We start from the raw sequence: 23,943 nt of genomic DNA, 5'->3' as shown, positions 1-23,943 counted from the left end.
GTCTTCCTTCCATTGTTGCATACACTTTATGGTCCCAGCGCACTGACTTCTAAACTGGCCACATTCGTACCAAACAATGCCCAGACACCCCACGATACCGGTCATCAGTGCTCTCTTGGAACTGGCTGACCGGTCGCATGGTCGGATATCAGTGACATGGTGGCCAAACCAAGGTCTTTCGCAATCGAGACCTTGTTGACGACACCTGCAATAAGTCCTTGCCTCTCTGCAAAAGTAACAGCGCCTGCGATGAGGATGTCTGAGAAGATGAGACGGCCTACAATAAGAGAAGTTTAACATACGCACTTAGTACCCTCTTACTCCACCAGACTCCAGGTCGCCTGTAACTGCGCGACTCTTGCCGTGTCGGCGTTGATCCCCTGCGCATATCCTTGAGCCCTCTGCCCCAGCTGTGCTCCCTCGACACCCCAAGGTGTTTCGAATCTGTGCGGGATTCCGGCCGCCCCATAGCTAATGTGGGGATTATACATGGAAGCTGTCATCCCATTCATATTGTAATAAAAGGACGAAGAAACGTTGTACATCTTTTGCATATCGAGGTTGAACCGCGCCATCGAGACAATATTCCGCATTTCTGGGACCGTTTGTTCATAGATGGTCCTGCGATATGCGGCAAACGCCATAAACGAGGCCAGATCGCGTTTGTCACACGCCTCAGCCCACTTGCGGCGCATTCGAGGCGAGTATAAGTCACAGTGACTCTCACCCGAGATGATTTGAGGCGAGAGGGGGAGCTGTTGAGCGAGCTCGCTGTCACGAACGACCTCCTCGTAGCACGCGAGACAGATGCGGCAGTCGTCCGTGCCATACCATTTCTGATTTGTCACCAATTCAATCCCCGGACACAGAGGAAGGTTACATAACCTGCTAGTAAAATCTACAAATCCGGAAAATGTGCAAGTGATCAATGCCTCATCTAGTCTCGGCGCGTAGCTCAAAAACCGGAGACTGCCAGGATTCAGATCACAGGAGGTTTCGACTGTCCTGGGATGCTGAACTCGCCTGAAGAATATGTCTATCCCGTGTGGCTTGAGGAAACCTACATAGCAGCTCTGGCAGACGTCGAAGTTGTCGATGCCTTGATTAAGTTGGTACATCTGCGCACCAGGCTTTGTCTGCGAGCTACAAGGAGGAGCTTGGACATATTCTATGATTGTGCGTCGCCATAGTGAAAAGTCTTTCCGCTCAAGCGCCTCATGCCAAATAACCCGTGCCTGCCAGAAGCCAAGAATGCATTGCTGTTGCCTTGGCGGCTGTCTCAGGGGTTGGAAGTGGGATTCAAAGTCGGTCTTACTCGCAAAGTCGCGGTAGCAGCGCTCGCAGACAGCAATTCCCAGGGCTCGATCGCGAAGCTCGTACCATTGCCGTGAGGAGCCGCTCATTACTCCCCCATTTTTCTCGCATTCCGGAAGCGCCAGATGACGTGCAGCTTCGGCAGAAAACTGCGGCCACGCTGGAGTATTCGTGAGGAATCTTCGAATGAAATCTATAGCAATGTCACACGCCCATATTTGTCCCTGCGGTTGCGTTTCTCGATGTTGTTCGAACTGACCCTGTAAAGCCGTACCCGTGACTACATCCTCATAGCAAGCCTCACATGCGATAAAAGAAGGAAGTCTGCTGTTGCCTTTGGGGCTATACCACTTCACGTTTTCCGATCTCCCGACGCCTTTTGTCCCATCACAGTTTCTTATGGCGGCGCGATGACGAAAGAACCACAACAGCTCCTGAACACTGCCTGATTGCAAGGCTCGGGGCCATAAATGGTTTTCAATACGAGGTGAGCTGAAGAGACAATGTATGCCAGCACCGGCGGGCGAGACCCAAGGGTGGAAGCTTGCTTGCAACGATGAGCCCCGAATATTCTTCTCGTAGCAGTACGTGCAAATGCGGAATTCTGGGGCTTCAGGTAAGATATACCATCTACCGGAGCACATCAAGTTATAATTCGTGGAGGGACACTTTCTCAAAGTAAACTTTGCGGGCGGGTTATACTGCATGCTTGGTCGCGATACAGGGACGTCAGAGCGTGTCTGGTCCCTGTGCTCGGGATCTGGGTAGGAGCTGCGCACAGTATTGCAGTCAATCGATGCTGATGCCGATGGCAAGTCCTCCTGGCGACACTGTGTCGTCGGCGAGCGTCGTTGTTTGGAAGGAGGGCGGTTCGAGAACAGTGGCGGTGGCACTGGTCCACTATACGATGCCTGCCGCTCATGTGGCTGGAAATCATAGGCAGGTGGTGGCGTGGGCATGTTGTTTCCAATGGACTCACGACTCTGTCGCCATACGTCAGGCTGCGATGGTACCGAAGCCTGGTTCTTGTTGGTTGTGCTCCGCGGGAGACGTATGGGATGGGTCACGGTACTTATTCTGGGAGGGAGACGCCTGCGACGGAGGTGGCGGAAACCAAGGACGAGAAATTGAAGGCGTGGAACTAGCCTGTGGGGTCCCCTGGAGGGATGTTGACTGCCTTCGAGGCCAAGGCTGCGGTCGCTGTTCTGCATGACATGGAGCGGGAAAATGGGTCACTTGTTGGGGGGTGGCCTCTCGTTGATATGGAGGCGGCGGAGGATACACTGCCCCCAGACGTGGAGCGGTGCTTTGCGAGTTATCTCGCGACATCCGAGGAGGCAATGGTGGAGGACGATTGTCTTCAGGAGGTGGCCGAGGCGGAATTGGCGGGGGTGCGTTTAGGGCGTATTTTTTGGGGCGATATGGGAACTCCATGCTAATTCTTCAAGTGAGCTCTTCTATGCGACGGACGAGTCGAAGGTGGAAGTCAGACAACTAGCGACGTGAGAGAAGCAGTAAGGCTGTATATATGAGTGGTCATGAAAGGAAGAGGACCGATGTCAACACAAATCTCACGATCAGCCTCACTACCGAAGCGGGTCTCATCGGGGAATGATGCTCGATCTGGGGATAGTCTATGCGGGAGGCTGCAGCAAAGCCTGGGTTAATACGAGAAAGCCATCCTCTTGATTGACCAGGTTTCTGCTTCGCCCCGTTCCGTCCCTTTCTCATCCGGGGTTCGCTTCTATCCATGACTCTATACGTCAACGAAGATCGGCACCGGCTGGACATTCTTTTCTTTTGGTGTTGCTGAAATGCCGGGTATAACGCCATTCTCCAGGAGAAGCTGTGTTCACCTCCCGACGATCTCACTTGGATCGAGGCTGCATGTGGTTGTAATTCGACGCTGATACCCTAGGAAACCCGTACTCGCATCCTCTCTGGTATAGTGGATGTTGCGTCCCATACCGGGTAAGCATGAGAAAGCCGGCTCCATCGCCATACCCACCCGCTGACCCTAAACTCACACTCGTCACCTAAAAACCATGAGCTCGCGTGAGCGCTGGACAGGGTATGTTAAACTGCAGGAGGAAGGATAGATTTCAACAGGCTTTGTGCGGGTTGCCCATCGGCGGGTTCCATCACGGCTCACGGTTCACGGTTCACTAGCCCTCGACGGCAAGAATGCCGTACATACAGCTTTTCCGCCGTGTATTAGTGATTGCGTTGCATAAGACGATTGAGAATTTCGTAGCGTACCTGCTTGTCAAGACTTTTCCCGTACATGGTAAGAGGCTTTCGTGATCAAAGTCTGCGGTACGGCCGCGTGAAACAACACGGACATCTCGTTCGGTAGTTGATGAGATACAAGTTGGAACCAGAAAAGAGGACAACTGTCGGATGATATTGATCAAAAGTCTCAGAGCCGTCGGTCGTTTTCGTGGTTTTGACCCGTGCTCTCGACCCACTGGGATCGGCCCCTTGATATTCGATGCGAGTGAGTTTTCATACGGCCGTTCCGGGGGAAAAGACCGAAATCAACACCATCAGGGCAAATAATCACAATGACCGCTTCATAGTCATGTTCCAGAAGAGGGATTCAAAGAAAGATTCGTTGTTCATCTCTAGGAAGCTTGTTCCTGTGCTCGATAGTCGAGCGAGAGTTCAGGGGAATGCCGGGAGACTTATTATTATAAAGCATAGGCTTCGTGGGATCGATAGAAGTGGACCCCAGGTCAAGTCAGATACTTAGCTTTGCTGCCATAATGCTAACGAATAAATGACGGATGAAAGGATTAAATGGCATGGAAACTTTTATGCAGGTGAGTATTCCTCTGCGTTGGTCGTTTGATCTCCACCCTGGCCGATGGAATGTAACGATAGGTTAACTAGTCCTTCTCAGGTCAGTTAGTACGATGTCAGGCTCATCAGAGAGCCACTGCGAGACCGCTGATTGGTCAGATACTATTTCCATTGCTGGATGGAATCGACCCTGGCGCGTCAGATAGGATCATGGGTACCATCGAGGGGACACGTAGCGCAGCGACTATGGTTTTCCCTGAGCCGTTTCAGATGAGCAAAGACATGCTTACGGAGTATCACGCATATACCGAGAAACATGTAGACCCCGATGACCGAGTCGACGGTCATGTTGGCCCTTGCATGGGCTCTTTCTACGTTATCGGTTAGATGTGATCCACACACTAAATGGGTCCCTCACAACCTTCTGCCACTTCTCAGCCGATATACGATGGATGGGCAACACGAGAAGTAGGGCACATATCCCAAGATGAAAAGTCTATTCCGTTGAACCCCGGTCTGAATCTATTCACCCGGGGGTTTCGAGCGAAGTTTATCTGCATCAGGGCCACGCATGAAGAACTCTTCTTTTACGACAATGAACCACCCAGAACGTCGAAGGAAAGACCCAGATCCAAGGGAACAAGGAAGAAACGATGCAGGAACCCAGTTCGAGTTTGTCTTGGAGAAGGACCAGCCTGGTATTCGCAGTCATGCAATGCGACAATTTTGGAGGCAGAAACAAGCTATCGCAAAGGAAGATCCAAGCGATGTAACTTCCGCCGGCCGCCGTCTTTATCCCCGCACATTAATGCCGAATGATGGCATCCAAACCTACAGTCAGTTTGAGGGGCTGAAGGAATTCCGGCAACAGATGTCAGCTCTCCAACCAAAGGACCACGGGGCAGGATCAGCAAATGCAGGCAAAGGGAATGCGGAGACTTTGGGTATCCCAGCCCAGATCTTGTCTGGAATCCGTCATGCTCTAGAATTTGTCAATTGCGACCCTTTTCATACCTTTCCAGTGACATTAACAGCGCAACATCGCAAGCTGCTATACCACTGTAAGTATATCAGATGGAGGAAGGAATTCAGCACGGTCGGCATCGAGGATTTATAGCTATGACTGACATTGATAGGGCTGAGTACGCACACCAGTGGGATGTCTGTCGCCCTTCCCCACGCGGCTTTCGATCCCATCAGAGAGGTTTGGCTACCACTGGATCTGTCAAACAGCGCCTCCTTCAACGCAACAATGGCGCACGCAGCAGCCCATTTGGCCTACCTTCACGGTGAGCTCGCCTCGCCTGAAGCTCTCCGATACAAAACCGAAGCCATCAGTATCATCACAAAATGGCTGGATGATCCTGAGCAAGCGCTGAGAAACGAAACCCTCGTTTCCGTAGTACGTCTATTGATGTTCGAGGTACGTGTCCGGGCCGAGTATGGCGGCGATTACATCTTATATGATTCAAGGCATAAGGAATCATTTGCTTTGTGATTCTGTTGACAGTTCCCGCCATGTGCAGAAATACTGGGGAATAGATGGCCAGTGGGAAGTCCATCGAGATGGACTGCAACGGCTCATCAATGCGAGAGGCGGTCTTTCTGCATTGCGAGGGGACTGGCGTGTGGAGCTCGTTGTGTTTTTGTGAGTCTTCCTGTCCGCCACCTAGAGTCATGGCCTTTGGAAAAAGGAAACCTTGGAGACTGACGCACGCCAAACGGAATCATCTACCAGTGCCTTCTTCATTGCAGGATCACCGCGATGTGAGCCAACCACGCATGTATGGGAGCTATCAGATCACTTCACACCGACTGCCCTTCACCCAACGCTACAATTAACGGTTGACCGGCATCGATCAAAGGTGGTAGAGAGCCTCCAGATATATCCAGCCGTATATGATGCGACCATCCTGTTATACAACTCTTTCCACCAGGCTCCCGAGCCTGAACTATTCGCAGAACCTTCGGAATTGTCGACTCGACGGTTAAAGTGCTTGGTGTTCCTCAGTGTCATTTTCCAGGAATCAGTGTACTCCTCAGTCTCAGCACTCGGCGGGGTTTTCAGCATAGACTGTTCTTTCACCAACCAGTTAGTCGCGTTAGATGAGCCTTTAGCAAAGTATCACCACCGGTGGCAAGGCGAGGTTGACATACTCCATACAATTCTCTTCGGTGACTTTTGCGACCTGAATCACCAGCGCGAAACCCCAGGGATTGACTTTGTTATACGGCTCTCAGACAGTCTGGATCAGCTCAGTCAGCACGCCCGCAAAGCTATTGGGCAATGTCTCCTGAACATGCTCTTGGAAGAGAAATGAGTGATGACACTACTAACACAACAGCGCCACTGGATCGAATCTTGCGTCAGCTACTTTTCTATCCAGTCGATGGCAAGTGTGTATAAGATTTTAGAGTTATTGCATATTACCCAGAGCGATCACCATTACCGCCACCTTGCTGTCTGTCATATAGGAAAGCCGTACGGAGTAGACGTGGAGAGGTCTTGGCAAACCCTTCTCCAATCCGGGAATAGTTGGTTTTAAGGGTTTTCCCGCCACGGGGTTCCCGTGGGTTCAACCCTCTTTCTGACCAAATCCGGTAGTACTAATCAACCACTCAGTATCAGTCTCTTGCAAAGGGGGATGAGATCCCCAAGACAAGAAAGGAATGATCCACAGCAACCTAAATGCTTCCTATCTCGTTCTGCTTTGGGACATACCTGCCTAGTCCTCTGCCTTGTTTTTCTTCGATTCCCTTGCCCTCGACGCTCTCTTTACGACGGGCAGTAATTGTCAACCTTTCGAATTCCCTGAGTTGCTCAAGGCCATAGGAGCCATGCCCCTTATCAACGGGGAAAGAACGGCAAGAAAGTAAAGGAAAGGATACGGGCTAGTCGAAGTGAGTCGGACGAGTATTCTGCATAATTCTCTTCTCACGTGTCCAAAATTCGAAGCTTTACTACACAGAACCTAGACCATTGCCTGGACGTCATGCATTTACAGAGAGATATAATTGAATGAAGACATCGATATATGACGGTCCTCTAGCATCATGAGGGGCAATACCCTCACGTACTGACTGATGCTGGGTGGTAGACACTAATATCCGACCCCAGAATGACCTGCCATTTCAGGCAACAGGGGACTGTACCTAGGCAGGGTTACGATTTACTGCCATTATGAAGAACAACATTGTAAAGCAAACTGGGAAGCGCAACCTTGGAATAACGGCCGGGTGAGGGCAGGACTTCCAATATAAGGATATACAAAAACCCGTTACTCTCTCTTTCACGATCTCGACACCTGCGACCGAACTAGAAGGACCGGATCTCGAAGGCATACTTGCTACGAAGCATCGCAACTGTCGCGCGCAAAGATACTCACCATACTTTCAAGTTTGCCTTTCTCGGTGGTGATAATGTTATTCATATTGGTAAGTTGCTCACCCCTCCATTGATTCCTTCTGTTGTCGCTGAGTGTCAATTACTAGTGCCTCCTTTCAACGTTTTAACGCCATTCTTGCTTTCCAAGACATGAATTGACAAGCCTTAGTCTGCGCCCCAATACAACGTCTCGGCCTCAATTAATTCAATCTGCCATATACGGGCTACCGAATCTATTCAAATGAGTCCCTAGCAATCCAATATATCTGATGGGCGGGTTCTTGGTGGCTGAATTGCCATCTTCCTCGCTTCCGCGTCAAGTCTTTGTGGCATGGCACTTGCTTTGATCGCTAAGAAGTGTGATTAAAACGGCTCCTGATGTTTGCATGTTGCTTATAAGTGTTTAGCACAGCAGAACGTGCAACTATCGAGCTTTTCTTGACCTATCCAGCCTCGCTACTAGTAGCTTAGTTATCATCCTAGTGTACCGCCTCTATCAACCGGTGTCTTCTACGAAATTCTACCTTTGGTGGGTCAATGGGGAGATAGAGTCTGATATTGAAGACATCATCAGCATGCATGGAATGTTACCTTGCATAGGGCGAATGTTGTATCTGGAGATAACTAACACAGTCTAGAGACAAATTTATAATCCAGCGTACCAAGAGCTATGGCCTAAAATACTATACACAGAAAACTGCTCAGTGGATTAGATAAGGCGTAAAAATATTTCGTGTCAACATTGGATTATATATTTCAAGTCTTCTGACCAGAACTCCACGCCGTCGTGTTCCCCATTGACTAGAAGGCCTCTGGTATCTCATTTTCCCATGCCACCGCTCTTCGACGCCGTCATCGGGACAACAGCCGCTGTCGGCAAGTCCACAGTCCAATCCCTCGCTTCCTGGATGATATAAGTCTCGCTGGATTGGCTTTGCGACTCCCACTCCCCGGACGCCCGGGATGTGGAGGCTTTTGTCTGTCCCATACGTGGAGGAAAGTACAATGTCACCTCCAGATTCAGAAAGTACGCCCTTTGTTGTATAAGAAACGTGCGATGGTTGTGGCCTGCCATTGTAGGCGGGATTTATCCATTCATTGTTTTGAAGACAGAATGCGTTAGAACGGAATCGAACCATAAAAGGCTTCAGCTAGCCCCAGGAAGCTGGAATGATGCTGAGAGACTTCGCGATCTCTATACAGACCGTGCCGAGGGATCCGTTGATAAATTGATCAGTGTAAGCGGCGTTTGCTTTGGTAAGCATTATTTCGGCGATACTTGATAGAACAACACTAAAGGTGTTAAAAGCTGAAGTACTATCCGGGGGACGGTAAACATACAGCAGGGGTAGAAGGAAGCTACTTGCAAATATGAGACTTTTCTTCCACGTCGTTTGGACACGGATCATTAAACCATGGCCTGAATAAAGGTCATGATATCCGTTATCCCATTTGCGATAGCAAGGAGCACGACCCAGTTAATCCCATAGCTGATTAATACAGTTCAGGCATCATGACGCCATTGTAGTCTGATGCGATTGATATATCACTTCTTGAGATAGTCCTAGACTCTTGGAAAATGACGCTGGAAGGTTTGTCCCAAACAGAGCAGTCACTGCAGTTACCAACACCAACCCCTCGGCAACACGGGTGTGGAGACGGTCTAGAAAAGCCGATGTAAGGTGATAGATAAAGACTGTCATGGCCAACCTAGAGCAAAGCAACCTCAGTGTAAGCAGCAGTGCCCCGGCGAGCTGCAAATGTTACGGTTAAGTAGACGATACACGAACTCAAGCCCGATGGATACCGCAGCTAACGAATAGATACTTGGTCACGAGCCAAGACCGCTAGGGTAGTAGTAAGAAGCCATGTTCTGACTGCAACAGCAGGTTTCCAGCTAGCTGGTTCGAATTTTGCCATGGGATGATCGCTCTGGGATGGTATCAGTTACTAGCAGTTCGGCATAGGAAGAATGGTAGCTCCGCACTTTGCTCACAAGGCACATGAGGCGGACATTCCATGGATTTTGGGGTTGACTGATAACAACGAAGTAAGTGGTATGCCGGCTATCTGTATAGGTAGAGTAACACCAGACGGTAATACGAACAAATACTTTCCGGACCTATTATAATCCGCTTGAGCCACCGTGATCCCGTCTCGATGTCAGTGTTTCCCTTCACTTTTCTTCTGACTCGCGTCCTTCCGTCTATAGCTGTGAGTACTCACAAGAGTACGTTCTTGAGCTGGCAGCATGTAAGACACAATGCCGCGGCGAAAACCTATCAGAATCCCAATCAATATCGCGATGAGCTGTAACGTGAATATCGATGATCCAAGTAAGTTTTGGAAGGAAGGAACTTACTATGAGCCGCCTGCTAAACCGAATAACCAATGATAGCACCTTCCTCTCAAGACAACGTACGGCGGGCGACTGCCAGAGTCACAGATACTTTAATGGTTTGACGGCCTTTTCTGAAGCTCAACGTTGTTTGTCTACCAACGTTCCCGTCAAGGAATTCATCCATACTTATATTAGCACCCATCATAGTGGATCTCCCGTGTTTTCGTTTATCACTAGTCTCAAGTCACCCATCACCCTCTCTCTACAGATATGTGTGGACGGCAGTTCACTGTCTATCGTTGCGGCCACAAGACTGCTAACCGGGCAATCGAGTATTGCATATTTTCTGGGATCAGCCTCGTCACTGGAAGACAAGTAATGTGTAAGAATTTGCGAACGAATACGGACTTGCCGTTCAATGGTCCTTGCAAAAGACCAGATTGCAGACTTCAAGACATGGTCAATGAAGGATGGTTGTGTTGCAGATGCCGATGTGCAAATTTCGGACAGATTGCCCTGTGTAGGGGGGGTATACCTCTGGGGTCGGATGTTCCAATCCGCTGTTCCCACTTCGTGTGTTTCTATTGTGTCCACGCACTACCTGGTAAGGATGCTGTTCTGTTTGCCCGCTTATCTTCCCCCTTTCTTTGAAATTCTGCTTTGTGAAGTGGCTGACGGGTAAGCGTAGTGTACCCCAGGCAGTGACTTCGACCCACTCTTCCCACCCTTCCTTATGGAAGGACGACTTCTCTTCTTCGTCACCGCTTTACCGATTGTGTCTTCATACCCTGATAATCGTTATCCTATCTTATGGTATCATGGTATTACGGATCCGGCGCCACGATTCCGTGGGTCACCTCTTATGGCGTCTTATATCGTCATTCATTTCATTTTATCACTCTGCCGAACAAAATCTCGGCCTGTTTTGCTGCCCTAGGTGGCTTCCTTTGTTATGCTGTCTGTAGTCCCATAGTTAGTTGATCATCAATCCTATTACAATTCACGTTCATGGTCCTGCCGTAACATCTGCCATTATTTAAGAAAAATATGCTTTATATAGATACTAATATTTGCCTATTTATATACTCTAATGTACTGCCAGCACCCTCTATAAAACCAGGCATACATTTCTGAACATAGAGATACACTACCATTTGATAGGGACTCTACGGCGATGCGGTGATGTCATGGATTTATGATTGCTTGACTACCAATGTGGACCAAGAACATGCGGAGGACACGGTGGAGGATGCCAATATGGAAATACCGTCTACTCAAACAGTAGTACTGTTTTGAAGATTTTGGATCTGCCAGATACCGTATCTCCGACCACGCACATTGTCTCCTACTTCCTTTGTGCCGCTAGTCTCTCGACTTCAGTTGTTGATCCCTCTACACGTCTGACAAGTCTGCTATACCGTGTTGACCTCTATTTCACGGAACCAACAAATATCTTCTACTTCCTTCATTATTGCATTTACTAATGGTAATGTGGTATAACGATTCAGTTTTACAGAGTTATCTCTGGTTTTATTAGCATTACTGCTATGCATTGTTTCTACTCAAGTATCTAGCGCGCTACACGTTCTCGTAGGGAGCAGCTGTTACCGGTATTCTACCGAATGTCTTGTTGTTCCGCCATCCAAGTAACAGGAACGCTCGTTGTGGAAAGACCTCTATGCCGGCTTCTAAACCGAATAATAGATGGCCAGAGAAGTTCAACACGCCTCGGTGGTCATACCTCGGGCTTTGATTATCACTGTCTTAATCAACGGTGTCCTTGGATTTGGCATGCTGATTGGGGTCTTATTTTGTATGGGCGATCTTGACGCAGCGACCAGCACTCCCACGGGGTATGCTTATATGGAAAGCTTTCTGCGGGCAACCAATTCATTGAGTAGTACTGTGAGCATGATATGCATCTCGCTTGTGATTGGTATTTGTTCTGCAATCGGCATGATCGCTGCGACCTCTCGCCAGTTCTGGTCATTTGCGCGTGATCGAGGAGTGCCTGGATGGAGGTTATGGAGCAAGGTATGTGTTCTGTTGGGCTTCTTTCACTTCTTCCCTCTCTCCCTTCCCTTCCTATCTTTAGAGTCTAATTTGTCAAGTGGCTGACGGGGTGGGCGCAGGTCTCTCCCACAACCAATATTCCAATCTACTCTGTGTGCTTCACCATGGTTGTCTCGTGTCTTCTTGGGCTGATTAATATCGGCTCCGATGTGGCGCTGAAAGATATCCTATCCATGGCTGTGTCTGGCCTCTACCTCTCATACCTAGCAGTTGGAAGCCTGCTTCTCTACCGGCGTGTATGTGGCCACATCCGCCCCAGTAGTGAGTGCGAGGATACGACTGTGAATGTCCCCAATGCTCCGTTAGTATGGGGGCCGTTCCGAGTTCCTGGTATTCTGGGGATGGTAAACAACGGATTTGCTGTTTGCTACATGATTATCGTGATTTTCTTTAGCTTTTGGCCCACGAAAGCCGCGGTGGATTATAAATCTATGAACTATAGTGTGGTTGGGACATTCGGGACGGTTCTGATTGCGGTTATATATTATGTTATTCGGGCCCGGCATGTCTACCACGGTCCGGTGGTAGAAGTATAGTATTCTAGCACTCCGAACCACGGCTTAGAGTGACCTTGACGTTTGGAATATAAGTACTACCGGTTGGGTGACTATGGTGTCTCTATTCATACAAGACCAAAATCAGGGTAATGTATTCCGTACGGAGAGGCAGTCGCCACCTGAGGCATCCTCCTGTCGGAAATCTAGGAAGCGCTCTTATTGGCCAATATCTTCACCGTTCTCGGTTCGAAACCAAGCCATACTGTTTTAGAAAGAATCGATCTTGTAGTCACGTGTTCTGGTCTCGATAAATTGGGATGGCAGCTGTCAGTATTGCGCTACTTGCAATTTTGTACAGGCCACTGAGCTCATTAATGCAAGGTTCAGGTTATTCGGGGTTTTGCGAATTTGTATGGAAAATCAAACTAGCCCGCGTGGCAGCTGTCAAAACCATCGGGGTTTTCACGTAAACTAAAAACCAATCCCGGCCGGGAGAAAACTCTGCAAAGGCCCCAAAGCCGAATACCGGAGCCGAGGCTTAGTCATAGATAAATCTAGTTAGGCTTGCATAAAATCGTTCGTTCGTCCGGCATCGCCTAAAGAATCCGATCTCCAGAGCCAATTACACACTCTCGACTACTCCACAAGTGGTGGAGCACAACTGATTGTGCAAGATGGAAGCGCGATGTTGCGATTGGCGCGATATCCTGGGAGGCGAAAAAAAGAAGCTTTGTTCTGCATGGGGGAATCTCTTTTTATCTCTGGGGTAACTCTGGGTAGGGAACGGATTCCCACAACTCTTCATCCATCCCACCCAATATTCCTACGCAGATCATGGAGAAGTCCACTTTGGCGGAGGACGCCATCCAGCCAACAGGCTACTACAACGAGTATGATGCGCCTCCCAAGGACGAACTCCAGCTCAACGTAGGTGGTCGTGGAGCGACGCAGCGACGCCTGCGGAACTACCATGTTACCATGATTGGTTTTTGCAGTGGGATTGGCACCGGTCTGTTTGTGGGAACAGGCGCCGCCTATGCCAAGGCCGGTCCGGCTGGCTTGCTGCTGGCATATATCGTCGTGGGCTTGGTGCTATGGTGCGTGATGCAGAGCATCGGCGAGCTGGCCACCCTGCTACCCACAGCCGGATCCTTCCCTCATTGGGCCACTCGCTTCATCGATCCGGCTGTCGGGTTCTCACTAGCCATCTCATATGGATACTGCTATACCATTGCCATCGCCTCGGAGGTCTCCGCTGCTGCTGTTATCGTCTCCTATTGGACCGACCTGACACCGGCCGTGGTCATCACCGTGGGTCTAGTACTGATCCTGGCCAGCAATCTGATGAGTGTGCGTTTCTATGGGGAAACAGAAGTCTTTGGGGGTGCGGTCAAGGTCCTTTGCTTCCTCGGCTTAGTGATTGTATCGATTGTGATCACGGCGGGTGGAGCGAATAACGATAGCATCGGTTTCCGCTATTGGAACGATCCTGGACCGTGGACGAACTATAACGGTATCACCGGTCCCACGGGACACTTCCTGGGCTTTCTGTCGTCCTTTGTCAACGCCTCATTTAGCTTCATTGGTGTCGAAACCGTTGTTATCACCGCCGCCGAGTCAGTCAACCCCCACCATGCCATCCCGAAGGCGGCTCGCCGTGTGACATACCGTATCGCCTTCTTCTATATCCTCGGTGCCCTCCTGATTGGAATCATTGTCGATCCACGTAACCCAGCTCTCGTCTCGGGCTCTGATAACGCGAACAGCTCACCATTCGTGATCGCCATCAAGGAGGCCGGCATCAATGCCTTGCCGTCGATTGTCAATGCATGCATTCTGGTTGCGGCATGGTCCGCCGGTAATTCGTACTGCTGGGTGGGCTCTCGCATGATTGTGGCCATGACAACAGACCACCAGTTACCGCAAGTCTTTGGCCGCGTCACCAAGAAAGGTGTGCCCTACGTTGCCGTCATTACGGCTTGGCTGTTTGGGCCATTGGCGTACCTGAGTAAGTCAAACTCCATCGCGTACAAGCATTTAACGACATAACTCATGTACTGTGTACTGATATACGATCTTTAGGTCTCGGCTCTGGCGGTGCGGCACAGGCATTTACCTGGCTTCTGAATCTCAGCACAGTCGCTGGTCTGATCGCATGGGCAACGCTCTCCTTCTGCTACATTCGTTTCCACTCTGCGATGAAAGCGCAGGGTGTCTCTCGTGATACCCTTCCGTGGAAGGCGCCGCTGCAACCCTATGCTGCCTGGGTCGGATTCATTGGCTCGACCATCATCGTTCTAGTCGCGGGATTTCCCGTCTTCTTAAAGGGTAATTGGTCGTCGTCGGACTTTGTGGCATCGTACATCGGCATTCCCATCTTCATTGTGCCGATCATTGGATGGAAGCTCTTCAAACGTACTAAGGTTAGTTGGACGAATCTTGGAGTCTCTTTGTTAAAGAACCTTGCTAACCACAGGGAATGTCTAGTTTGTCCGATCGGCTGAGATAGATTTGTGGTCGGGCCGTCTGCAAGAAGGGGAAATCCTGGTGCAACAACGGGTTCCTCGGAACCTTTGGGAGCGCTTTGTCGACTGGCTTGTTTGATTTCTTCAATCTGTATAATTATCTCCCTCGCGAGCGACGCTGTCGGTTCAACACCGACACTGTACGCGAGCGAGCACCTGACTGTCGAGTGCCCTGGAAGGTTCTCGGGAATTTTACCAGCGACTGCATTTATGTAAATAGAGTAGACTTAGCATGACTGGGGACTGGGTCCCGGTGTAGCGTTTTGTATTATATCAACTATATGAGCGAATGAAGCACAGTATTAATTCATTATACTTTCTCAAGCACTCACATGTTCAAGTATAATAATAGCAAAACGGCCCATCAAGCGTATCCATCAAATCCCGGAACTGGACTGGCTCAGACACGAATCCAAAATCAATCATATCATCTAACGTCATATTCGCCGTTGGGGGAGTGTCAACGATCGTATGCGTGCCCCAGATGGCATGTCTTCTCGTGTCTGGATCCAACCCCTGCCAGATGGTCCATACTCGATCAATCTGCGCATGATGCAGATAAAACATCGGATCACCTGGACTACCAGCTGCGTCGCCCATGACCATACCCACCCCGACGTGACCACCGCGATGAACGCCGTACGGCACAGATGGTACAGAGAATCGAGGGTCTTTCTGCATCACGCCCTGGAACCACTCAATGGTGTCGTATGAGAGGATCAGCTCCGTGATGTGACGAAAGGTCACGGACGCCCGTGTGACAGTTGGGTTGATGTCTCGTTTGAGACAGTGAGGATGATGCTCGAAGCGGTAATTCACTGCTTTCTGGCCCGCGCCATCAATGGGACCCATGTTGATGGTGTAGTTTGAAAAGGGACCCTCATAAACACATCCTCCGCCCGTGCCCACGGGGATGTACTCATGGATTGCGGGCCAGTAAGCCGGATCCCTGTTCGGGATGAATGCACCGTTCGATCCCATGCTGTACTCGTCTCCGTTGAACAGAACAGAGAGGTGAGGGTTCTCTGCGTCCAAACCCCAATCCCAGTAAGGGAGGGAGCCGGTGTATTGGCATTTTGATTTGAGATCTTGCTCGAACGTGTGGATAAAGTAGCGATGCCAGGCAAGGAAGTCCGCCTGCAGACTTTGTTAAACAACGAAGTATGTGAAATTTATATCCCCAAAATATCGATATCTTACAGTCTGATGGATAACACTGGTGAGATTAATGTGTGTAGCCAGAAATTCGTCATAACGGGTCTGCACTCCAGGATAAATCTGGCGTAGATCGTCTGCCAGGGTGGTTGGAATGCTCTGCAGGCACCGAACAGCGTCGGTAAACTGCTGTCGTTCCTCTTGGGTCAGCTCACGCCTACCGACTGGTTAAATCTCATATATTAACAGGGGAACACATCAACCACTGTTGGATATACCATTCTTTACGGATTTGGGCGTCCTCGGGCCGACAGCCTCCTGTCCTTTCTCTCTTGATATTTTCAGTGGCTTCACTGACAACTTGTCGGAGAGCGATGCCTTGGTCGACTTGCTCGGGTGAGAAATCATGGATGCTTATACATAAGATCGCTAGTGGTCCAAAGGCTAACCAAACCAGCACAGATATGTACCAATGCATTTTGGCCGTGACTTTCCTTCAAATTGAGAATGGGAAAGAATGCTGAAGTGGAGTGACAGAGGATCATCCCTTGATTTATGAGGTGGCAGCAGCCTTGCAGATGACAAATCAGCAGCGTGACATTGCAGAATTCCAGTCTATTTGCAACCTGCATATCCAAATCAGCGCTTTTGGCTCAATCAAACACGATTTGCCTGCAGCTATCCCCACCAGTCATACACTGATTGGTGTCCTTGAGGACTATCCCCGGTCCATATTAACCCAGGAGCTAAATGCGAATCCGCCAATGCCACTTGTAATCAAGACAGGCCCATCGTGCGGTCATGAACAGGAACATGGAAAACAGGAGGACACATCCCAGCCAAATAACTACAATACGCGAGCCGACTTTTTCCAACATTTCACCGCCGATCGGAATACAGATTAGTGTCCTAGCGCTGTTAGTATGGTCTCGACACAAACTTTCAGCTAACACGATACTTACGCGAAGCTCACCAGACAGTAACATGTTCCAAATCTCATCCCGATCTCTTTCGCATTGGACACCTGCCGAATGCAGACGGGGGCAAGGCTGATGAACGATCCTGAACAGAGACCATAGAGGGCGCTAAAGACATACAGTGCTGACAAATGACCGCTGAACGGGTACAGGATGGCAAACATCGTCAGAACAGCAGAGAAGATTAAGATAATGAGTACGTTCAAGCGACCGTATCGATCGGCGATCCGACCAGCGATAAGTCGTCCGATGCAGGAGCATCTACAGTTGTCAGAAGGGGACCAGACGAATATGCATCAAGTCGGCAGGAAAACATACACGTTTAGCACCACCAATGTATATACACTCGCGCTGGTATTGAAGCCCTGCTTCGTCACGTACGTGGGAAATAGTCCGATGAGGGCAAACACCTCCAATTCGAGCGCTACTTCTATTAAGTATGCGATGACAACCACGGGGAGCGAGAAACCTACTGAAAATGCCAAAGCTCAACAATGTGAAGCGAGAGTCCTTGAACGACCGGATATCGATGGCCGCCTTCAGCTGTCCTTTGGGGAGGCGAGACTTGACGAGGAATGAGGCGAGTCCGCACAGCACGAGGATCACCAATGCCAGGATGCGCATTCCCCACTGGAAGCCCAGATTGGCAAACGCACCCTTCAGGATAAAAGGAAAGACCACACCACCCAGACCTGCGCCCGCCATGGCCGTTCCGATCGCCATGCCGGCGCGCGCCTGGAACCAGTGTGGCACACAGGACATCCCTATGGTGCTCGTGAATGCACCTCCGATGCCAGCCATAATGCCGAAGCAGACGATAAAATGCCAATACTGGGTGCACTCCGCCGTCAAGAACAGACTCAGCACATAGAAGGCCGACCCGGCGGAGACCAGCTCTCTCGGTCCGTAGGTATCGAACAAGGGGCCCACGAAGACACCAAGGCCCAGCGAAACGAAGACAAACAGCCCAGAGATCCAACCCACATTCTGGCTTGAGTAGTTCGCCAGCTGATGGGATTCCAGGTAAGATTGCAACACCCCGACCGAGTTCATCAGGCCGTACGACGACATCAGTAGCAAGAAAGAACCCAGGACCACGAGCCAGGAGCGATAGCCCCCATCTGGAAAGCTATCGGCATCGGCGGTTGGTCCCTCCTGGACCACACGATTGTCTTCTACTTCGAAGTCATCCACCGGCCGGCGAGGCTCACTGACACCGACCGCTGGATGGTTGATTTCCACTCCGGAGGACACAAAAAGCTTTCCGCGCTCCGATGTAGCCATGGTTGCAAGACGAAGGGCCAAGGGATGAGAGGAAGTCTGAAGTGCGCGAGGTCATCCTAAAGCAATATAAGAATTTATGAAAATATCAGACGGTGTGGGGCTTGAAAACAAGTCATCAAGACGAGTGGGACAGGGAAATTCCTTCCAGATCTGTCGAGTCGGCATGAAATTCCGTGGCTCATCGACTTATCGGGCCGATCGTCCGCATGTCCTTTAAACGAAGGATGAGTCAAAGCACATTCTAGACCTCTAGAGATCTTCTCCGTCCAGGTCCAACTGGAAATCCAGCTGGCGTACAGCTCTCGTCCACCCGTCCTCCTCTTGGCACTGTGCCCTCGGTCCCAACTCATGATAACCATTCCATACATGCGAGCTCATACATGCGAGCCCAATCATGCGTCCAAAGTCTGATCCTCCTTCCGGACTGCGGGGACCTCACAGCAACCCTGACTGCTGGAGGAGGAGATCAGGATATCGGCATCAACTACAAAATTCTCCAAGCTCTCGAGATGGTTCACTATCGACCGGTCAGACGCATCGCGACCCCACCAGGTAATAAATCTTTGGCACTTCAAATAAGCCAAAACCGAGTTGTGGGGCCAAAAAGATAGGCTCAAACAGTGGGGAGACCGTCTCGCGTTTTGCGAGAATCTCCCTACAAAATGCCGGCATTAGCCTCGTGACAGATGTCAGAAAGTCCCTCGCGCACCGGAACCTCATAGTACACATAGACGCGAAATGCGCCATAGAAAGAATGACACCGCGCGAGCTTAAAGACCGGAGGCTGTTGCACCAGCATCCGAGGCCAACTTGCCTCTCATCGAAGAAAAGCCGTTTGCGTTTCTGGATATTTGGCCATGCGGAAGGTTGATAGGCACTCGCCATTTCGATATTCAGGGACTCTCCCGTCCGTGGCCGTGTCAAAAGCGAATGGGAATGCTTCGACCAATAGTGGATTCTGAACCTTGCGACCGTAAGAATCGTCGCTGCCAGGCATAAAAAAGAGAGCTCTCTGCAATTCCGGTGAATTCAATATGAGTTTGCACCATGCGCGACAGGTCCTTTGGGCCGATATCAGAAGCGTACGAAGACCCAGTTGCACACTTTGAGTTTCCTGGGGAGGATGTTTCGGAACGTTGTAATCATGCTTCTGAGGTTTTAGCCCAATTCGGACAGGCAGAAGGCCTGGACGATGCTGGGATGCAGGATGAACTGGCGTCTCGGCTATACATGCACTTTCAGACCTCTGCCCATTCTGTGGGTCATGAGATGGTCATACTACGGGCGATTCCTCAGCGAATAGCTCCTGATTAAGAGGCAAACCGAGTATGTCGCATGGCAAACTATGGGAGAGGGCACGCAATTATAACCATGCATTGCGATTTGATCATACGTCCCCAGTTGTAGGCAGTCTTTAATGATAGTATTTACTTATTATCATGAGATGTATCATGAACTCTTCAGTCTTTTCAGATGACTTACATGCAGCTTGGGCTGAACCATCAGAGGACAGGTATTGACTTTGGAAGCACTCATGTCCGTCATGAATGGAGGTTTAGATCGATTCTACGGGTGACATTGTAAGATAGTAGACATTTGTAAGCTGCATGTTTCCGTTGCCCAGCCTGCATGCTTACATGCTTACATGCTGACATCGCCTGCAGACCTCTAGGTGCACTGATAAAACCCACTTCATGGAATCAGCATATCCCTTAAGGCTCAGCCGGTCAAGGATCCAAGCTTCGCGACTTGAAAAGCCGTAGTTCGTAGAATAGGCATATAGATCTTCACGATAAACAACTCTAATCCTAGTTATCCATAAACCCCTGCAGCCCTAGCCACTCCGCCGCGAAAGCTGTTATCAGGAGGCTCCAGTCTCGGATAGTGTCAAAATCCAAATGGTTTTCATCATCGTCTGGTGTGTGCCAAACACTAGGAAACTCCCCCGTAGTAGGGTCAGCGTCAATGACATGCAATACCTTGACCCCTAGGCCAGAGAATGGAACCTGGTCATCCTCGACAGGTTGGCGCTTAAGACTTCGAACATCGGTCGTGCGATCAACAAACCAAGACTTGCCGTGTATCCCGGATGACTTTAATTGTCCCAACTCTCTCAGACGGCTTTCCAATGCCGCTAGTCGCTGATAGTCAAAGTGAGTGACGGGGTAGTAGGACGCGATCTGCGGATTCTTGGCTCCCAGAAGGTCCAATAGCACAAGTAGAGAGATCGAGGAAAGTCGAGTCTCATACTTCGCAGTGGAGGGATACTTATCCACCGCCCAATGCGCAGCTAAGGACCGAGATCCGTAGAGCCCGTCGTTTGCGGTCAACGTATTGCCGAAGCTCTCCTCACCGTCCGTGAAAATGACTTGTATGCCATATTGTTCGTGGGTACCACCTGGAATGGAGGACATATTATCCCATTTGCGAGTCAAGGCTGCGTCAATGCTGCGCACTGCGCTCATGATGATACTGCACGGAGCTGCGCTATCGATTGCGCCGATGAATCCTTCCGGGTCTTTCAAGCTGTCGTAGTGTGCGACTAGTGTGAGCCAACCAACGTCGGTTTCATTTAATCCTGGAGGACTACGATAGGCAATGATATTCACGAATGGGATCCTTTGGCTTCCGGAGACGGGGGTCTTGGATGACGATACCTGCAGCTCTGTCGTCCACAGTGGAAGAGCTGAGTTGAAAAATTGGATGATATAGTTTCGTACTAACTCTGAGCCGGGTGTTCCTGGAACTCGAGGCCGGAGGAGAGGCGCAAGGATCGTTTGAATGTTGGTATCACCGTCGGGGTGAAGAAGCGCCTCTAGGTCGGCGTTGGATAAGTTTCCATGAGCGTCGACGAAGCATAAGATTGACATGGCAAGAATGCCCACTTCCAATATCCGCATGATGAGGGGTGTATGACAATGTGTGGCTAGTATGATATTCCAGTAGATCCCCGGAAACGGGTATCCTACAACTATAAAGGAATCAAAACAACAGAAGGGCGATGCTTATATAAAGTAATCATGCATATCTCGGCAATATGAGGTACTAGGGTGTTTACAAACACACACATGTCAGCAGGTCAGCACCTAAACATTCTAACGGGCTCTGAACTGCTGTTCAGCGTCAGTCTGAAACCCTAAATATAGGCCCCTGACACAAAGGCCACCAAATATAGTTTTACTTAACTACGACTGCTCGGGCGAGAATAGCATTTCAAATCCAAAAAGGACATCTCAATCACATTCTGATAACTGCAAGAACATTAATGGCAAATCATGGCTTCAGTGGGTTGCATCACAGTTATAGCGCTCCAGACGCCGTCAGGATGAGAGCTGTGAACCCAAAGTTACTGAGCAGTAATTAGATCGCACCCCATGCACCGTAGAGCTGTTCCGAGATGTCATCCACTGTAGTACCCTGCGTGGCATCGTCATCTCGCTTCGAGATGCCTCCCCATGCACCGTACAGTGCCTCAGAGATATCATCGACAGTAGTACCCTGCGTGGCCTCCTCATCTCGCTTCGAGATGCCTCCCCATGCACCGTACAGTGCCTCAGAGATATCATCGACAGTAGTACCCTGCGTGGCCTCCTCATCTCGCTTCGAGATGCCTCCCCATGCACCGTACAGTGCCTCGGAGATATCATCGACAGTGGTACCTCCCTGATCACGTTTGATACCTCCCCATGCACCGTACAGTTGCTCGGAGATGTCATCAACCGTAGTGCCCTTCTGGTCACGTTTGATGCCTCCCCATGCACCGTACAGTGCCTCGGAGATATCATCGACAGTAGTGCCTTCCTGATCACGTTTGATGCCTCCCCATGCACCGTAAAGCTGTTCCGAAATATCGTCCACAGTCGTGCCGGCGTCATTGCGCTTCGGGTGTCCGCCGTGAGCTGTTAAGGCTGTCCTTAGCTTTAGTGCGTGTTTATGAAGCAAACATGAACTTACGGGTGGGTGCTGCGGCCACAGCGGTGGCAAGAACAGAGATTACAATGCTGAGCTTCATGGTGAGCTTTCAAGGACCGGGGAGTGTGTTGAGTATTCGGAATTAGAGTTGAGTTGCTTGGGTCTAGCGGATGCCAAGATAAATGCTTGAGCAATGAGATATTTGAACAACTACCGCACAATTTACTTGCGCTTATATACAATACATTTCACCGTGCTGACATTGATTACGATGAGAGATAACCTTTGCAAGAACACAAAAGTAAAGATATACTGCTTACTTCGACCATAAGCAGATGCACGTCGTCATGTCAGCCATGCCTAGTAAAGTAAGGCATCGTTGCATCAGTCCATCTTCACTAACTCGTCCTGAAGTATGGTCGGAGCGAATACCTTCGCTTCGTTCCACCAAGACGACTTTCTCTCTTTCGAAATTCCTTTCATGGTTAGAGATACCTTCCAGTGTCATAATGCCTCCCTCTACCGAATCCGATTTCGAATCTTCTCCACGGCCCTCAATCGAGATAGAAAAGCAAAACCTACTTGAACAAGGCCTTCTCAAACGAGAATCAAAGCGACGGCCCGTGTTCTCGCATATTGGTACTCTCTATATTGTCAATGGCTTCTTGATCTTCATGGTGATTGTGCTCGCACGAGAGTTATGGAAGAAGCCTGTGGATCCGTCACTTCAGGTATACTGTATGGTTCAATCCTTCCAGCATTATTATAGAGGTTGAAACGAACGCACTATGATTGCTAACTGGCTTTCTAGCTCCCGCCAACGACGTCGTCGAGTATATTCCACAGCAGCATTTCCGGGCTGCGTTATTTAATCAAACGGAATACATGGGGTTCCCGACAGACGAGACTGACAAGCTATGGTCCGATCTATATAACTGTATAGTTTCTTATTTCAATATGGTTTCTACCTTGCCAATAATAATGCTAATGTTTTCCTAGTTGGAATCTCGACCATTACCGAAGATGAGGCCAAGAAGCTACACAGCCCAACTATTCCAATCTTCGGCACGAAGAAATACCTCATCCAGCTCGATGTCTGGCACGAGCTTCACTGTCTCAATGACCTGCGAAAAACACTCTATCCCGAGCGCTATACAATGGACTCGCTGGACAGCCTAAAGTTCCCGAATGGAACAATCAACCGTGATACGGACATGTTCCGCCACTGGGGTATGTACATCCATCACTGGGCTTTCTATCCTAATTCCAACTCACCATTGCTGTCAGATCACTGCATTGACTCGATCCGTCAAGCTCTAATGTGCCATGCTGACGTATCTCCCATTCCCTTCCACATCAACGTCCCTGCTAGAAAGGGTATATTCCCTCGTCTCGCGACCACACATACTTGTCGGAACTTCACCAAAATCCAGGAGTGGGCTCGGGAAAGATTTGCGGGCGAATGGAGGGTGGAACTTGAGCCCGAGGAGGCTCAATATGTCATTGATACGGCTGGGTTCTCGCAGGATCCAGAGGAGGATATCCAGTTCCTGTATGAGCTCTTTCCCGGAGATAAGTTCTTTAAGTATTGGAGGGAGCACCCTTACAATGGAGGTGATGGAGTATAAACTTTTGTGTATTACGGCATGAATATCAGCTATGGCGAAGCTATTGACAA

General features: G+C 49.8%; 8 protein-coding genes across 8 annotated transcripts; 4 read left to right on the top strand and 4 right to left on the bottom strand.

The window, feature by feature from the left end:
- Window positions 1-483: 483 nt before the first annotated feature.
- On the bottom strand, window positions 484-2,525 carry AO090701000854 (uncharacterized protein; the record flags this gene model as incomplete). Its single annotated transcript, XM_023237124.1, has 2 exons — window positions 484-496; window positions 544-2,525. The coding sequence occupies 2 exons, from the start codon at window positions 2,523-2,525 to the stop codon at window positions 484-486; spliced, it is 1,995 nt and encodes a 664-aa protein (XP_023092311.1).
- Window positions 2,526-4,711: 2,186 nt separating this feature from the next.
- AO090701000855 (uncharacterized protein) lies at window positions 4,712-6,189 on the top strand (the record flags this gene model as incomplete). The annotated part of the gene is made up of 4 exons (XM_023237123.1): window positions 4,712-5,177; window positions 5,253-5,539; window positions 5,627-5,764; window positions 6,166-6,189. The coding sequence occupies 4 exons, from the start codon at window positions 4,712-4,714 to the stop codon at window positions 6,187-6,189; spliced, it is 915 nt and encodes a 304-aa protein (XP_023092312.1).
- Window positions 6,190-12,019: 5,830 nt separating this feature from the next.
- Window positions 12,020-12,342, top strand: AO090701000857 (uncharacterized protein; the record flags this gene model as incomplete). The annotated part of the gene is given in 2 exon segments (XM_023237122.1): window positions 12,020-12,295; window positions 12,310-12,342. The coding sequence occupies 2 exon segments, from the start codon at window positions 12,020-12,022 to the stop codon at window positions 12,340-12,342; spliced, it is 309 nt and encodes a 102-aa protein (XP_023092313.1).
- Window positions 12,343-13,246: 904 nt separating this feature from the next.
- Window positions 13,247-15,016, top strand: AO090701000858 (uncharacterized protein; the record flags this gene model as incomplete). The annotated part of the gene is made up of 3 exons (XM_001823589.1): window positions 13,247-14,420; window positions 14,495-14,835; window positions 14,900-15,016. The coding sequence occupies 3 exons, from the start codon at window positions 13,247-13,249 to the stop codon at window positions 15,014-15,016; spliced, it is 1,632 nt and encodes a 543-aa protein (XP_001823641.1).
- A 257-nt stretch (window positions 15,017-15,273) lies between these two features.
- On the bottom strand, window positions 15,274-18,353 carry AO090701000859 (tyrosinase family protein; the record flags this gene model as incomplete). The annotated part of the gene is made up of 4 exons (XM_023237121.1): window positions 15,274-16,074; window positions 16,138-16,309; window positions 16,371-16,423; window positions 18,285-18,353. The coding sequence occupies 4 exons, from the start codon at window positions 18,351-18,353 to the stop codon at window positions 15,274-15,276; spliced, it is 1,095 nt and encodes a 364-aa protein (XP_023092314.1).
- Window positions 18,354-20,161: 1,808 nt separating this feature from the next.
- Window positions 20,162-21,253, bottom strand: AO090701000860 (glutaminyl-peptide cyclotransferase family protein; the record flags this gene model as incomplete). Its single annotated transcript, XM_001823591.3, has 1 exon — window positions 20,162-21,253. The coding sequence occupies one exon, from the start codon at window positions 21,251-21,253 to the stop codon at window positions 20,162-20,164; it is 1,092 nt and encodes a 363-aa protein (XP_001823643.1).
- Window positions 21,254-21,713: 460 nt separating this feature from the next.
- On the bottom strand, window positions 21,714-22,365 carry AO090701000861 (uncharacterized protein; the record flags this gene model as incomplete). Its single annotated transcript, XM_001823592.3, has 2 exons — window positions 21,714-22,252; window positions 22,308-22,365. The coding sequence occupies 2 exons, from the start codon at window positions 22,363-22,365 to the stop codon at window positions 21,714-21,716; spliced, it is 597 nt and encodes a 198-aa protein (XP_001823644.1).
- A 247-nt stretch (window positions 22,366-22,612) lies between these two features.
- AO090701000862 (oxidase ustYa family protein) lies at window positions 22,613-23,893 on the top strand (the record flags this gene model as incomplete). The annotated part of the gene is made up of 4 exons (XM_001823593.3): window positions 22,613-23,003; window positions 23,077-23,202; window positions 23,265-23,495; window positions 23,553-23,893. 4 exons carry the CDS (start codon window positions 22,613-22,615, stop codon window positions 23,891-23,893), a joined length of 1,089 nt encoding a protein of 362 aa, XP_001823645.3.
- Between the last annotated feature and the right edge of the window lie 50 nt (window positions 23,894-23,943).

This window comes from Aspergillus oryzae, chromosome 5 (genome assembly GCF_000184455.2).
Source record: "Aspergillus oryzae RIB40 DNA, chromosome 5".
NCBI classification, from domain to species: domain Eukaryota; kingdom Fungi; phylum Ascomycota; class Eurotiomycetes; order Eurotiales; family Aspergillaceae; genus Aspergillus; species Aspergillus oryzae.
Note: the sequence above shows the minus strand (reverse complement) of the source record. Positions and strands in the feature narration are given on the sequence as shown.